Consider the following 15,131-nt stretch of genomic DNA (forward strand, 5'->3'; position numbering starts at 1 on the left):
GCAACAGGGCTAGCCCTGGCAATGTTGGCACCCGAGGCGAGATGTCAAATTGGCGCCCCCCAACATACACACGCAAACTGTCATGCATCCACAATAACTTTTGGACTGTATACAGATGCACACATAGGCAGACAAAATTGTCAGCTATAGAAAACACTAAAAATATATAACAAAAAATATAAAGAGTCTGAAATCAGCTGCACTGATAGCATATCATGTCATGTCGACAACAATAAACATTAACTGATATACCCCTGTAGTGTCCATGTTTAATTCATTTTCATGCCAGTGTTTTTTTTTTAAATGCTAAAAGTGTTTTTGGAAATTCAGAAGGGACACATACTTGAATTTCAGGGACGCAGTTTGAGTAAAACCAGTGGTGTATAAAGTACTTGAAAGCCATACTTGAGTAAAAGTACAGATATCTTACTTGAAAGTGACTCTGGTTAAAGTACAAGTCACCCGTCAGAAAATGACTTGAGTAAAAGTCTTAGAGTTGCTCATATTAAATGTACTTAAGTATCAAAAGTATCTGGTGTTGAAATGTACTTAAGTATCAAAAGTAAAAGTACAAGCACCAAAATTAAAAATGCTAAGTGCTTTTTATAGTAGGCCTATACAGACACAAAACAACCCAAAATTGTTCAGTTCAGGATTTATTTCAACTGACTGAAAAATTATAACAACACTATATATATAATGTATAATTTTACAAATTTTGAACCCGAGAGGCTGAGGTTAAAAATGTATTGGACAGGTGCATCTGAACTTCTAGCGACAACAAAGAATCAATACAACAGAATAAACAAGTGAACCAACCTTTTGTGTTTATTAGCTGTATTTTGTAACTGCCTGTATATCTGCCCGCCAGCTTGTCCACACATCTACATGCAAGCCTGTTTATTTATCATTAGACTATCTTCACTGAATGGGCCTGGGGTTGTGTTTGCAGTTGTTTCCAGCAGGTTGACAATACACCTGTAGGGTATCTTGCCTGTAGGGACGACAAAGTGAAGACACAACCCTGCTTGAAGTTGTACACATTAGCCAGTTTGTACAATACATATATAAAGACTCAACAGCTTCTAAGTTGTGTTGAGTCAGCACAAAGGGTGACTAAGGATTGGAATTGGCAATATATAGATATATAATATCTGTGCAAAAAATTATATTGGCATTATAGTGAGTGGAAAACTGGGCCTGATTACCCAGGGTTCCATTTGGCGAGGTCCATTAAAAAACCTGAATTGTGTGCGTGAATATGCAGTAGTCCACGACACAGTGTTTGTTTTTGGTTGTGTTGGCTGAAAGTTGTTTTTGCGTTTGCTTATATAATTGGTTGTGTTGTTTGTTTTTCCATCTCGACTTGTTTTAAATCTGTTTGTTTTGTTTACGTGGACGTGTAAGACTAAGTAGACACGGGCAACCAATGATACTCTATTTGCCAACAGTTTTTGTTTAAACCAACTTCTTCCAATATTTTCTTTAAGAAAAGTTAACCACTTGCTGCTTCGAGCTATGTATTTATGTGCAGATGTTGACACGAAGCAGGAAAGGGAAAACGAATGTGAATCGAAAAAGGAATACCTTCAAAAAATCATGTAAAATCACCTAATAGAAGCCATCAAAAAGCCAATTCATTTGCCTGAATAATAATCCTTACAATTTCAATAGGGCCACATGTCTGTCAGTGCTCGGGCCCTAATAATAAAGACTGAACCGAGCTCCTGCAGGAGCGAGAGAGCGAGAGAGAGGTGCGCCGTGTGTAAGGTGCACGTTGCGCCAACCTCCGTTGCTCAAGTAACGAGCCAGTTTTGAGAATGTAAGAAGTAGAAAGTACAGATATTTGTGCTCAAATGTAGCAAGTAAAAGTAAAAAGTCTTCAGGAAAATAAATACTCAAGTAAAGTACAGATATGTGAAAAATCTACTTAAGTACAGTAACAAAGTATTTCTGTGTTCAGTGTTATGTGGGGAGGACTAATTTGTGTTGGTTTTGAATTCTCTTGCATTTTCAATAACCCCAGTTCTTATGTCCCTTTGTGTGTCTAACTGAACAGAGCTTTATTAGTAACTGAAGAGATAGAGGAACCTTCATGGTATGAGGGGGGAAATCCAGTAGTATGTCCTGCTGCTAACGGTGAAATGAAACTCCCTTCTTTTTTTTCTGTTCATGCTGAAATAAAGTGGATTCACTTGGTCTGACGTTTTCGATCACATCTTTATAAAACACCTCATTAGCTTCACACTACAAACCCTGTGGGGGGGAAATGTTTTTTGAGACAGGATTCCAGATTCATTCACTAGACTGGCCCTCAGTAGAGCTCAACAGAGCCGTACAAGTTTATCTCTGATCCATGCAGCTTTCTTCTACCAAGTTTTGTGGTTATTGGTCGAGTAGTTTATAACATGTTGACTGACAAATCAGAGGTGAAAACATAACCTCCTTAGCAGAGGTAATAAAACCTCCACACATTTATCAAGGAAATGTCACTAACATTATTAATAATTAGAAACACAACAGGAAATTAATAGTAGAATGAAATGTTTCTAGAATATCAAAATAGTTGACGGGTAATTTTCTGTTGGTCGACTTATCAATTAATTTATTAAAAGCTCATTTCCCCTGCTACTTAGTCTATAGGGTTTTTATATTGTGTTTTATTTACATTGTATATATTGGTTTATTTTGGTCGTGCAGTGGTTGAATCAAATTGCCCTTGAAGGATAATAAAGATTTTCTTTTATGGACAGCTTTAGTTAATCACAAGCTGCACAAACCAAGCAAGAGCAGCAGAGGAACCCAGCAGCCAGCAGGGGGCAGCCTCAGGACATCACATGGAAACCAGCAGCAGCAGACTGTGATTCTTGTAAGGCGTCAGAAGACAAGTTTGGAAACTACTGGGTTATTCTCTAACAATGGGTTTTTAAAGCATGTTAAATCATATAGTATTTAAATTCCAAAAATATAAAAGTAACTTTCAAGTAAGGTAGTAAAGTAGAAATATTTTTTCTGAAGTGACACGGACACACACACAGGATAATTTGTCCATCTTCTTAGTGTGCTTAGTTCCTCACGGGGATCAGTGTTGGGAAGGATACTTTCAAAACGTATTCCGTTACAGAATACAGAATACATGCACAAAAATGTATTCTGTAACGTATTCCATTACATTAACTAATCTGAGTAACGTATTCTGAATACTTGGAATACTTCCGGTTCGTATTGCATTTTTTAAGTGTATGATTGCGGCGTTGTTATAGTCAGTGGAGCAGCAGCAGTTTAAACTCTCTCTCCACCGATGCTGCGGGCCCGCTGGATGTCCGGCTCCCATCCACTCCCACCTCTGTGCCGGTCCCACCGGAGGCTGAACCCCCCCCTGCGCCAAGGCTGCCTCGCGCCGTGCAGCGATCGTTTCGGCGTCGGGTCTATTTTTTGCGCTTGACGCGAGCTTATCGCTCCAGGAAACACACTGAAAAAGGATTTTAAACGATATTGATGACATATTTTATATGATATAAATGATAAAGCATGCATCCCATAGTTTGTATTCCCCTTCTGTTGTCCTGGAGTTTTAAATAAAGAGAGGGGGGGGGGGGGCGGAGAATACGTAATTTACCCTCGACACCCGACATTGAACGGAGCAAACAGCGGAGAAGTTCTTGAAGATGGATGACATTAAATTGGGACGCTGTTGCAGTTAATGTTGGAGCAACAAGTGACCATATGCTTTTATACTACTGGGTCAACGGGTGATATTATTTTAGCGTCGCTTCAGCGTCCGGTGTGAACCCGGCGTGCCTCGCTGGTCTCCTGCAGAGCCATGACAGCGGAGCTCTGGGAGCGCAGGTCGGTCTTCTCTCACCAGGCGCTGGAAGGGCAGCTTGCGGATCAGCAGCTCCGTAGATTTCTGGTAGCGACGGAACTCTCTCAGAGCCAAGGTCCCGGGGCCTGTAACGGTCCCGAGCGGGTAGCGGTGAGGCTTCTTCACGCCGCCGGGGTCCGGGCGCTCTTACGGCAGCCCTGGTCTCCAGCTGCTTCCTGGGGGCTTTGCCTCCGGTGGATTTACGAGACAGTGATTAAACTCGTTAAACAGAGAAGTACCGTCATGTAATCCACTGATTTCAACAATGTAACTGTATTCTGAATACCATCTATTTAATTTGTAACTGTAACGGAATACAGTTACTCATAATTTGTATTCTAAATACGTAACGCCGTTACATGTATTCCGTTACTCCCCAACACTGACGGGGATTATCAGGCTGTTTGGCCTAGTGGGTAGAGTGGTCGATCTTCTACACGAAGGACGCTGGTCCGATTCCCAATCTTTCTTATCTTCGTGCCGGCAATATACTGAACTCTTAAAATTGGCAGGATTTCCATCACCTTTTTATTGCAAAATATCTTACACTATGTAAATTTAAATTAATTAAATATAAAAAAAGAAAAATTAAATTAAATTAAATTAATAAAAAAAATAATAACCCGCCCTCGCAATTCCAGTAGGTTTCTGCGCATTACGCTGCCGGTGCGAACATGGGTGAGGAAATGAGGCGGACCGCTTTTCGCGGCGCTTCTACCTCCGGTGCGTCCTGGGGTTAGAGGATGATGGTGTGACGTTAATATATTGTTTTACATTGCATGTGTCACGTCATGATAATTCAGTCTCTTGTGCCGCCCTCTCGCGATTTGCCCCCTCGGCAACCGTCTATATCGCCTGTACCAGGAGCCGCCCCTGCAGAGCAACATGAGCAATTGTCACCCTCAAGTCTGAAGATGTCTCCCACAGCCTCCCCATATATCTCCAGCAGCAGTGTTTTTCAGAGTCTGTAGTTAAAAACCTTGACTGAATGTTGGAGGAAGACGGTGAAACATCTAGTGAGTTGTTTGATTCATGTGGTCAACAGGTGAGGAGATGGAACTTCAACTTTCAGCTTACGGGAGGGGGACCTTACCAAGTAATAGAAGAAGGACATAAAGGGAGTAAGAGAAGCAATGCAGAGGGTGACGACTGTTTTGAAATAATCATTAATAGATGTGGGAACTGTTGGGTTGTATATATCAAAAACTGTTTTACTCTCCTGAGTTAATGTAAATTATGATTTGGCGCTGTATAAATAGAATTTAATTAATTGTTTCATAGAAAAGTTACTATGTATATATAAATTAGGGCAGATTATACATCTTTTAATAAATAACTTAAAAGAAAAGCAGTAATACAATAAAATGTATAGAACTTGAATGAAGACAAACATGTATGTAGATCAATGCACAATTGTACTGTCAAATATACAAAGGTATTTCTTTATGTTTAAAATTGTAAAAATACACAATATGAGCTAAAACAATGGGCTGTAGTGTAAGAAGTAGATTTTAAAATGAGTTCCTCTGATACACTGGGCCTCAAGACTGCAAAATAAACCTTTTTTAAAATTATATTTTTAACTATATCTTTTTGTTTTTGTTTTTAATTTAATCGAATTTGATTTGTTTATTAAAACATCGTGTTTTAATGGCGTGTAATCAAACTTTGACGCCACGCCACGGTCAAACCGTGTGACGAAAAATCAATCTTTGAGTTAGTTTGTATCTCCATCTTGTTGTGATGACACTCATCTCAATTTGAAGTTGACATGTTCACATTGACCGATCTTCACAAAAATCGATACACATGTGTATCATGACCAGACAAACAAAAACGTCTATGGGTGCAATTTGAAAAACGCAACAGGAAGCCTGCTTATTTATTTTTGTTTTTAAATTTACATAGTGTAAGATATTGTGCAATGAATCTCTGTGTGATGAATTATAGACAATAGGTTGAGGGAAGCCAACAGTGCATTAATGACAGATAATAAATGTGCACTTGCAATCCAAAACAATTGAAGTGTGCCGTTCTTGTTTGAAAATAAAATTCCACCTTATAAATTGTTTGATAAATTATTATCACTATGACGATGATGATGATGACGATTTTGTTCCCTTCTTCTTATTGTTAGTATTGTCACTATCATTATTATTATTACTCAAAGTATCAATACTTCTATTGTCATTATAATAAATATTATAATTGCTATAGGTAATGAGTAAAAAACAAACTGTAAGCTGTTGTTACTGAAATGTCCCCGCCCTCCGTGAGTAGGTGGCCACGCCCCGCTTTGTTACTGTGGAAACCACTGCGACTGATGCGAGTAGTGAACCAGATGGTCGCTCCGTTAGCTAGCGGAGGTTAGCCGGGACTTGCTAACTTCAAATCCAGAGGGTTTCGCCTGCACCTACACCACAAAGCGGATGCGGCTCCACTTCACTTCAGAAGGAAGTGCGACGTCAGGTACGTCACGTCTCTCTTGTCTTTCCTCTCTGAAGTGAGTGAGTGGAACGTTAGCTGTCAGGTCCATTAGCCGCCGCCGCCGGTAGCTCGTAGATGAGCCGCTAGCAAGTCCAACTCTCAGCCGGTGGAAAGTTTACATGTCCGGAGGAAAGTCCGCCGGACAGAAGCACACGGACCCGGCGGCATGTGCACGATCCTCCACCCGCTACACGGTGGCAGAGGAGGCTCCGGTTCTAAGTGTAGCCTGTGGGAAAGGTGGAGGTAGGAGAAGCATGCCCGAACCAGTCCAGCAAGCCCCGTAGACATTCCTGTTCAGAGACACGTCTGCTGAGCACAGGCTCGACACACACACACACACACGCAGGGGCAGGTTGCTGTCTGTGCCTCCCTGTGCAAACACCAAGGCAAAGACACCGTCTCACATCGGTGGTTTCAAAGCGCAGTTTACTTTGTTGAACGGTGTCTCAAACGTGACTAAAGCTTGACCTCATAAATGAAGAGATCGGATGAAGAACAAGTGAGGAACGGGGCCTGACTATCCCCTGAAAGCAGCTCGCATCACTGTTAGGTACCGCGTGTGTTAGCTGCTGGGAACTGTTGCGCAACAGCAATGGTGTCCTGTGGTGGATTGCTTAATGTGACTTTTGATCGTGCCCACACTCTTTGCCAGTTTTGTAGTACGACGTTTATGGTCCCATGTGACGTCCCTTCTACAGATCAGAGACAATGTGTGAATCAAAGGCTTGACATGATAAAGGGGATAAATACAAGGGATTGGGTTAGTTCTGTGTAAAAGGATCCTTTTCACATCAAGTTGAAACGTGTTGCCAGGGATTTGTCACCAGGGCAGGGCAACACTTTCCAAAAGCCAGGAATTGTTTTAGTTTCCCCTCATGGGACCCAACTGCACTGAAAGGTATTTATATATGGGAACATTTCAGTATTTGGTCCATGACTTCATATTATACTACAACAAATGAAAAATAGATAATTTCTCTTTATCAATCTGTATCTGTAACGAGTGAAAAATAATTATTGTAGATAAAGGCTCAGTAAATATTTTAAGATTGGGCATATTAAACAGGTGCAATGTACTATCATATAGCTTCAGCCGACTGTCTCTGTCTACTTCTCTGTTATCCAGCAGGCTGCTGTGTGACTGAGTCGCTCGGACCCTGATTTGCCCTGAAGTACACTTGGATGCACGTGCACCTACTTCTCCTGCTCCACAGACTTCTGCTGACCCATGCACTAATCTGACACATGTGCACAACCTCTGACACACTGGTTAGCCACAGCAAACACAGTTGCTGACCAGGTCTGCACATGCACAGGGTTACTGGGAACCATACTGCAAACATTGCCATGCCTCTCCTCCCGTCTCTTCAACTCTTCACCGCTCCTCCCCTCTGCATACCTCTGGAGCTGCACAGAACTTCTCGGCTCCTTCTGAATTTTTTGTTTGTGCAAGTCACACTGAGGAACACCACCGCTCTCCATCTGAGCCACTGAGTCGTGCACACTCATCAGATTTCAGCATCGATAGCCCTAGGATACAATGTATGGAACTAATTTTTACCGTATCTAATTTTTGGATGGATTAATCTCATTGTAATGATGACCACTGCCTCCTCCTCAATTACTTGTGATTTCAAGCCCAGAATACATTTGCCAACAGAGATGTTCACTCATTAATTTTTCTGGATATACCGGGCTCCTCTACGGACATGCATGCTCTATTAGGATATTAGAAAATACAACTGTGCTTACATCTAAAAGACAAAAGTCGCAATAAGGGATATACACTAATATATATCTATCCTGCAAACAAAATGGCTCCATTTAAGCCAAATCAGACGATAATGGAAGGTGAAGCAGAGGAGAGGGAAGGTTCTGATCTTCCAGTGAAGAGAAAACCTAAGGACGACGAAGAAGAGAGTGTGCAGGAGGTGGAGGGCAGAGCTGTGCCGATCCCTCTGCATCGCTGGGTGATGCACGGGGCGGTGATGTTTGGACGTGAGTTCTGCTACGCCATGGAAACAGCCCTGGTCACACCCGTGCTGCTGCAGATAGGTAAGGAAACGCAACTCAGTCATGTAGAGACGAGCACACTCCTGCTCTTCCTTTTCTCAGCAAACGTTTTAGTCATGTTACAGATACCGTGTCTAAAGATGGAAATTAAGCAATGCTGACAGGACGGCAATTTCCACTCTTCAAGTGTTACTCCTAGCATCTTCTAGGAATTTTGAAGGACAGTTTTGGACCCCACTGTACATTTAATAGCCTTTTCCAAGGTAGCAGTTATTAGAATCCTGTACTTTAAGTACACACTGATAAGGTGGTAGTTCTACTAAGGTGGTGTTTATCTTTAATGTGTAGCATGTTGCCCTGTCAAGTATCTTACTTTTGAGCTGTATTTGTGACTGTTCATCCTCTGGGTCGTATCTATTTGCCCAGATTAATGAGCATCTTGTTGTATGTATAAATATCTGTGTAGTTTGGTTTGATTCGTAATGAAGCCTACCTTAGCTATCCAAACATATTCATCAGTCTAACTTCCAGCTGCAGCACCACTCTGGTACCGGCTAAAACCACGTGGAATTCGACTGTCCCTGTCATTTGCGAGACTGTATCTTTTGATCTTCTGGGCTGCTCCACTATGTCATGTAACCTGTGTGCCTAACAGGAGCTATGCTGTTAGCTGTCAGTTTTGCCACCATTGCAAAAATGGAACAAAAGCATTTTTTCCCTGGCTAGGTATTGCAAGAATGTGGAACACAGCACATTTCTGTCTCACTGTTTTTTTCCCTGTTCACATTATTGTAAGAAAGATAATGTGTAAAAACAACTTTCAACCAAAGCCCATCAACCAGTTTTGCTCACCTGTAATGTCTGTGGTGTCAATAAGTAAATTGTCTCCTTGGAGTCAGTCAAAATTCAAAGGTCAGACCCTCAGTTGAAATATTGTTGTAAATCATTTGCCATGTTCCCACTACTCATTAATGTTGTCATAGAATTGGTCTAGTCTACTAATGGTAACATAACCTGTCACGTACCCATGCATCTTTGTTTCCTCACTCTGTTCATTCAGTGTTGCATTTATGAAAACACCTCCTTCAGAAACATTAACATGTCAAGCCTGAATGAAGTACAACAAGTTTGAACAGTTGAAACATTAACTCTAGTTTTTATAAGGTTCACTTTGTTCACACGGGTCACACAGTAAATGCGTTTTCCAAGTCAGAGATAGCCTGTCTGTCTCTAGCTTGACCATGTATTTATTACTGCAGTCTCGACTGGGTTGTGGGCAGTCTATCAAATATTCACATGAAACTGTCAGAAATAACATCAGACAGAAATAACAGAAATATGAATTCCCATGGAAAAGTTCTCACTTGTGATTGATGGCACCCAGGATAAATCCGGATTTGGAGTGATCACACCTCTGCCATCCGCTCGGTCCTCAGCCAGTATGAGTCAGTATTGGAAGATATGGCATCATGCCGCTTATCTGATACTTCAGCTAGTCCAAAGGTCTTTATGCAATATTTCTGAAAGGGAATGGTGTGAACGTGATGAGGGATTGGCAGCACAGTAAATCCACCATTACAGGCCTGTTGGAGGTTGTGGAATGTCAAAACATTGAGTCAACACAATCGGTCTGAGGAGCACGTGTTCCCAAACTCATATTTACTGGCAACAAAGTTGGACCTTCAAGTTATTCACACTGCAAACAAGTGTTTTTTTCTCTTTATTCCAACATTGCTTTATCTGTGCTAATTTTCAAGTCAAAAACTCCTCAGGGTAACTTCCTGACAGTCTGTTGACATAAGAGTCAGAGCAGCAATGGGAAATGTGGGTATTAAGCAATAAATTATTCTGCTGTTTTTAACTTAAAGTGGAAGGAAGGCAGGAGTGAGCAAAACATGATGGGCAACAGGCAGATTCCATGAGAACCAGTCAGCCGACATTGAAATTAAGAGCTCATGTCTATATATGGGGTGGAAAATTGGTCTCAGAGAAAGTTTATTTTTTTAACCATAACTGATGTGAATTGTCTCGCATACATTTGACATAAATGTGTGCCACACGGGTACAATTTAAAATGTCAAGCAACATTGGTATCAGTTTGTATATCAGTATTTATTCTGACTGGGTCAACTGGAGGTCATCTGACCACTTTCATGGCTAGTTGCTGCATATTGCTGTTTGGATTCTAACAGGTCTAGTGGTTCTTTAGCTTTGCAACTGTTGTCATGTGCTACGCTTTTATAAAATACTGGAAAACATTAACCTTTTATGGAGAAAAAAACTCCTCGAACTGTTATAGTTTTCCCAGTTCCTGCAGGACAAAGATTGTTTCATGATGAATAAAAGCACAAATCTTTACTGCTTGATTAATAATAGCATATTTTTTTCAATTTGCACCTGATACTTGTTGATTCATAGAGCAAGTAAAAGCCTTGCTGCATCAAGTGCATGTCTCCTCTAATATCCTTTAATCATACTTTTGTTTTTTTAGGCCTTCCTGAGCAATACTACAGTTTAACCTGGTTCATCAGTCCTATACTCGGTCTCCTCTTCACACCGTTGATCGGCTCAGCCAGTGACCGATGCACTCTGCGATGGGGCAGAAGACGACCATTCATTCTGGCCTTGTGTGTTGGTGTGCTAATGGGAGTGGCCCTGTTTTTAAATGGCTCATTGCTAGGTGAGTAGAGGGTTTCAAATGACTCACTGTATATTCGGCGATTAGTGTTTTAACATCATCTGTGTATATTATGTGGTGTTTTTCAGGCCTTTCCCTTGGCGACAGCCTCAACAACCAGCTCATTGGCATCGTCCTTACTGTATTAGGTGTGGTGGTGCTGGACTTCAGTGCTGATGCGTCTGAAGGACCAATCAGAGCTTACCTTCTGGATGTTGCTGACACTGAGGAGCAGGATATGGCCCTGAATATTCATGCCTTCTCTGCTGGTATGCCTCTCGACACATGGACCTGTTCAAATATCAGCTGTTCAAGATATTTGTCTGTTATTGTGTTTGTCCTTGTTTCTTGGCATTATAATTAAATGTGAATCTGTGTCTACTCCTGTTGCTCTAGGGCTCGGTGGAGCAGTGGGCTACATGTTGGGTGGCCTGGACTGGACTGGCACAGCTCTGGGCCAAACATTTAAGTCACAGGAACAAGTTCTTTTCCTGTTTGCGGGGATCATCTTCATTATCTCGGTCATACTGCATATGTTCAGCATCCCTGAGCGACCTTTCGCTCCATCTAACCTGCTTAAAGTCACAGAAAGTGGGGATTCTACCAGCCAGTTGTCTTTTAGGCCTGTCGGCCACGCACCTTTGCTTGATGTGATTGCAGAGGAGGATGCTCAAGCCACATCCCAGGAGAATAACGAATCAGACCCAGAAGAGAGCGAAATGGATTTCCTTACTGTGGAGAGAGTGCGAAGTAAAAGCGACTCAATTTTAGCCATGGCAGTGTCCACGATCGAGCTGGATCCTGACCTTCACCCAGATACACAGCTTTTCATTCCAGAGATGCATCACTTTACATCAGAGCGTCAGGGAGAGCTCGAACATGCTTTCAAGTCATCAGACCACAGAATATGGCAGTCGTCTCCGCCTGGTGGATCTTCCGCCCTGACTGATGTGATGATCTTAGAACCAAAATACCCTGAGCAAAAGGATCCAACAAACTGTCCTCGTTCTCTGCCTCAGAGCAGTTCTGGCCATGAGGGCTTACATCAGAGACAGGTGAAATCAGCTGCTGCAGTTACACATGATTTTGTGTTGGATTCAAATACCTTCACTAAGGCTCACTTCAAAAAATGATGGCAACAAAGTGACACGTAATATAATTGAGTACATTTTAAATCCCCCAAATTTAATAGAAAAGTTTTGATTAAATGAACTCAACCTAAACCAAAACAGGATTTGATAGGTCACAATCATTTTCACAAGGAAAACATATTTACATTTACTCTTTATCTGAATAATACTTAATTAGATTTACTAATTATCTGGGTCAAATTAATTAAGATTAGTGACATTGAATTTAGATTGATCATTTATATGTGTGATTCTAATTTATACTTACTAACTATATTGGTGAATTAGATTTTTTAAGTTAATTTAGAGTCACTAATAATCTGGGTGAAATTGATTTGCATTCACTAAATAATAGTCCTTATTCTAACTTGTATTTAAGCAAATTGTTACTTAGTTCAACACATTAACAGTGATATTCTTATGTATCTCTACATTTAATACTTGTTTGAATTTAACTGCAATTCAACATTATTAGATGTCGCTTTGTTTCCATAATTTTCCTATTTAAAATAACCCAATATCATGCCTCTTTAGTGCAACATTAAACTTAAGTTTGGCCAACAGATCACAATGACAAAAAGAACAGCTTTTAAGCTAAAAGACAACATACTAAACAGAAGGAGGAGCTATAAGAAAACAATGGCAAATCCAAATGTTGATTTAAAAAAACAAGCAATGATAACATTCTGCACTGCAAAATATAGAGTGTCGTGCAAACCTATACTCAACATGCACTATATGTGAAATGTACCATCACAGCATATGATATATGAAACTCTTTAGAGACAGAAAACTATGTTGCAGATATGTAAGATGTATAACATGTCTCATGTGGTCTCTCTGCCTCTCTACCATCCCAGCAGGTCAAGGCTGCCAATGGTATCAATACTTGCGTATCCTCTCCTGATCACACCAATACAGAGAAAGGCCATGCTTCCAGTAAGCCCGGGACCCGCCTCCTGAGCACATCATCGAAGCCACACCGACACACCTTTTACAGACAAGTACAATTGGATTTATAATTTTTTTTTAAGTTTGTTCTTTATATATATTGTATTGAGCATCAATGATACAAGATATCCACAGAACAAGAACAAAGTTTTTGTTGTTTTTTCTCACCCCTTTAAATCCCATCCCAACTCTGGGTGATAGACGCAACAATAAAGGGCAAAAACTATAAATAAGGTAACATTTAATAAAATAATAAAAAGGACAGAGAACAGTGCCTTGCTGTTATTGGGGTAACATTTCGACGATCTGTGATCAGTGTAATGAATTCTGTGGTGAGATGTTTGGTAGCTGAAATTCAGTTGCCAGGTCAGTGAAGGATATGAAGATCGCGTTGTTATACAATAACAAAGCAGAGTGATGCTTCTTATACCGATGAGAGACGCCTTCTACTCCCGCCTCTATTCGTGAACAGCCGCACTGGTTGCGGAAATGAAGGCTTCAGGTTGTGACTTAACAGCTGATGCATGACCTCCTTGTACTCAGCACGCTGCTCCATCACTTCGGCAAAGTAATCTTCGTATATGTGGACCAGCATGTCTTTATATTTGACCTCGCCTCGCTTCTTACATGCACTTGATGAGTTCTATGAAGCTCTGGAGGAGAAGAGAGCACGTCTTTCCCCAATATTTCCACCAGAAGGTTTGAGAAAAACAATGTTGGCTGTGCGCCCTCGACAGCTTCAGGTATTCCTATAGGATGCAGATTACATTGTCTACTTCTCCCCTCTAGGTCAGTGAGTTTAGCTCTCAGCTTAGCACTGTCGTCAGCCAAAGTGGCTTGAGGTGCCTCTAAGGACTGCAGCCGGTTTAGGGCAGACTCCAGGTCAGAGATGCATGGTAGATGCACCGTGGTCTGTATCCAGTCTAGTTTGGAGACGATAGCAGAAAGTTTGCTTTGTCGATGTTGGCAGGGCCAGCCGGCGATGCATTGTGTTCTAGTTTTTTCATTTTACTTACTATTTGTTCATGTACCGTTTGTTACTTGTTCTTGCAATGTTAAGTAAAATAGATTGAATAATTAGTCAAGATATAAACTGTGTGATGCGAGCTGGGACAAAACGCCACTACTCTATTCTCAAGCCAACCCGAAGCCCTTAATAATTTTTGTTTTTAATTGTCATAAATACTTTCTGGACACCACAGTTTGTTTTTGCAAGAAAAGCTGATGTTTGTCTTTTCTTATCTCCAGCCTTCCTTTACTTTCTCCTACTACGGACGAGTCGGATCGCAGCGCTTTCGACTTCGACGGACGACACCTTCGAGCCCTCGGCAAATCACCACTACCCGGAGTCTGAATGACCTGAGTGATCTCGGGGGGCACACAGACCGGAAACTTTTGCAGCTGTCAGCCAGCAGTCTGTCTTCTGAGGGCTCAAGCAGTGAGGGAGAACCAGACAGGGGGACAACTGTTCGACTGCTGTGGTTGTCCATGTTGAAGGTGGAATACACTTTTTTTTCCTTTGCATCACTGTTACACATGTCAATGAAGCAATTTTCATTGTGGAAATCATCATTTCCTCTTTTTTTTATGTCCTATGTAGATGCCAAGGCAGCTGTGGAGATTGTGCATATGTCACCTCCTCACATGGTTTGCCTATATAGCTCAAGCTGTGTTTTATACAGATTTCATGGGACAAGTCATCTTCAACGGAGACCCCACGGTACACACACACACACACACACACACACACACACACACACACACACACACACACACACACACACACACACACACACACACACACACACACACAACCTCATTAGTATTCCAAGATAGTTGTGTTAACAGATGTGTTTTGGTATTTTGTGCACCATGGAGACCACACCGTAGAAGAACACAGAATCAGAAACACACACTACCTATTGTAATATACGCCAAATATTAACACTACCATATCACTTATCCCACTTGTTCTCATGTGAATGATAACATTGCTGCAATTATTCCA

The 15,131-nt window shown here is 41.3% G+C and overlaps 1 protein-coding gene across 1 annotated transcript in view; it reads left to right on the forward strand.

Moving 5' to 3' along the window:
* Positions 1-6,197: 6,197 nt before the first annotated feature.
* Positions 6,198-15,131, forward strand: part of LOC133014227 (solute carrier family 45 member 4-like) — a gene marked incomplete in the record, with an annotated part of 12,921 nt that continues 3,987 nt past the window's right edge. The window contains 8 exon segments of the mRNA XM_061081414.1: positions 6,198-6,334; positions 7,479-8,407; positions 10,857-11,045; positions 11,132-11,311; positions 11,439-12,097; positions 13,033-13,176; positions 14,372-14,620; positions 14,724-14,843. Coding sequence (XP_060937397.1) covers positions 8,167-8,407; positions 10,857-11,045; positions 11,132-11,311; positions 11,439-12,097; positions 13,033-13,176; positions 14,372-14,620; positions 14,724-14,843 — 1,782 coding nt within the window.

The sequence above is a fragment of the Limanda limanda genome, chromosome 11 (genome assembly GCF_963576545.1).
Source record: "Limanda limanda chromosome 11, fLimLim1.1, whole genome shotgun sequence".
Classification (NCBI taxonomy): Eukaryota; Metazoa; Chordata; class Actinopteri; order Pleuronectiformes; family Pleuronectidae; genus Limanda; species Limanda limanda.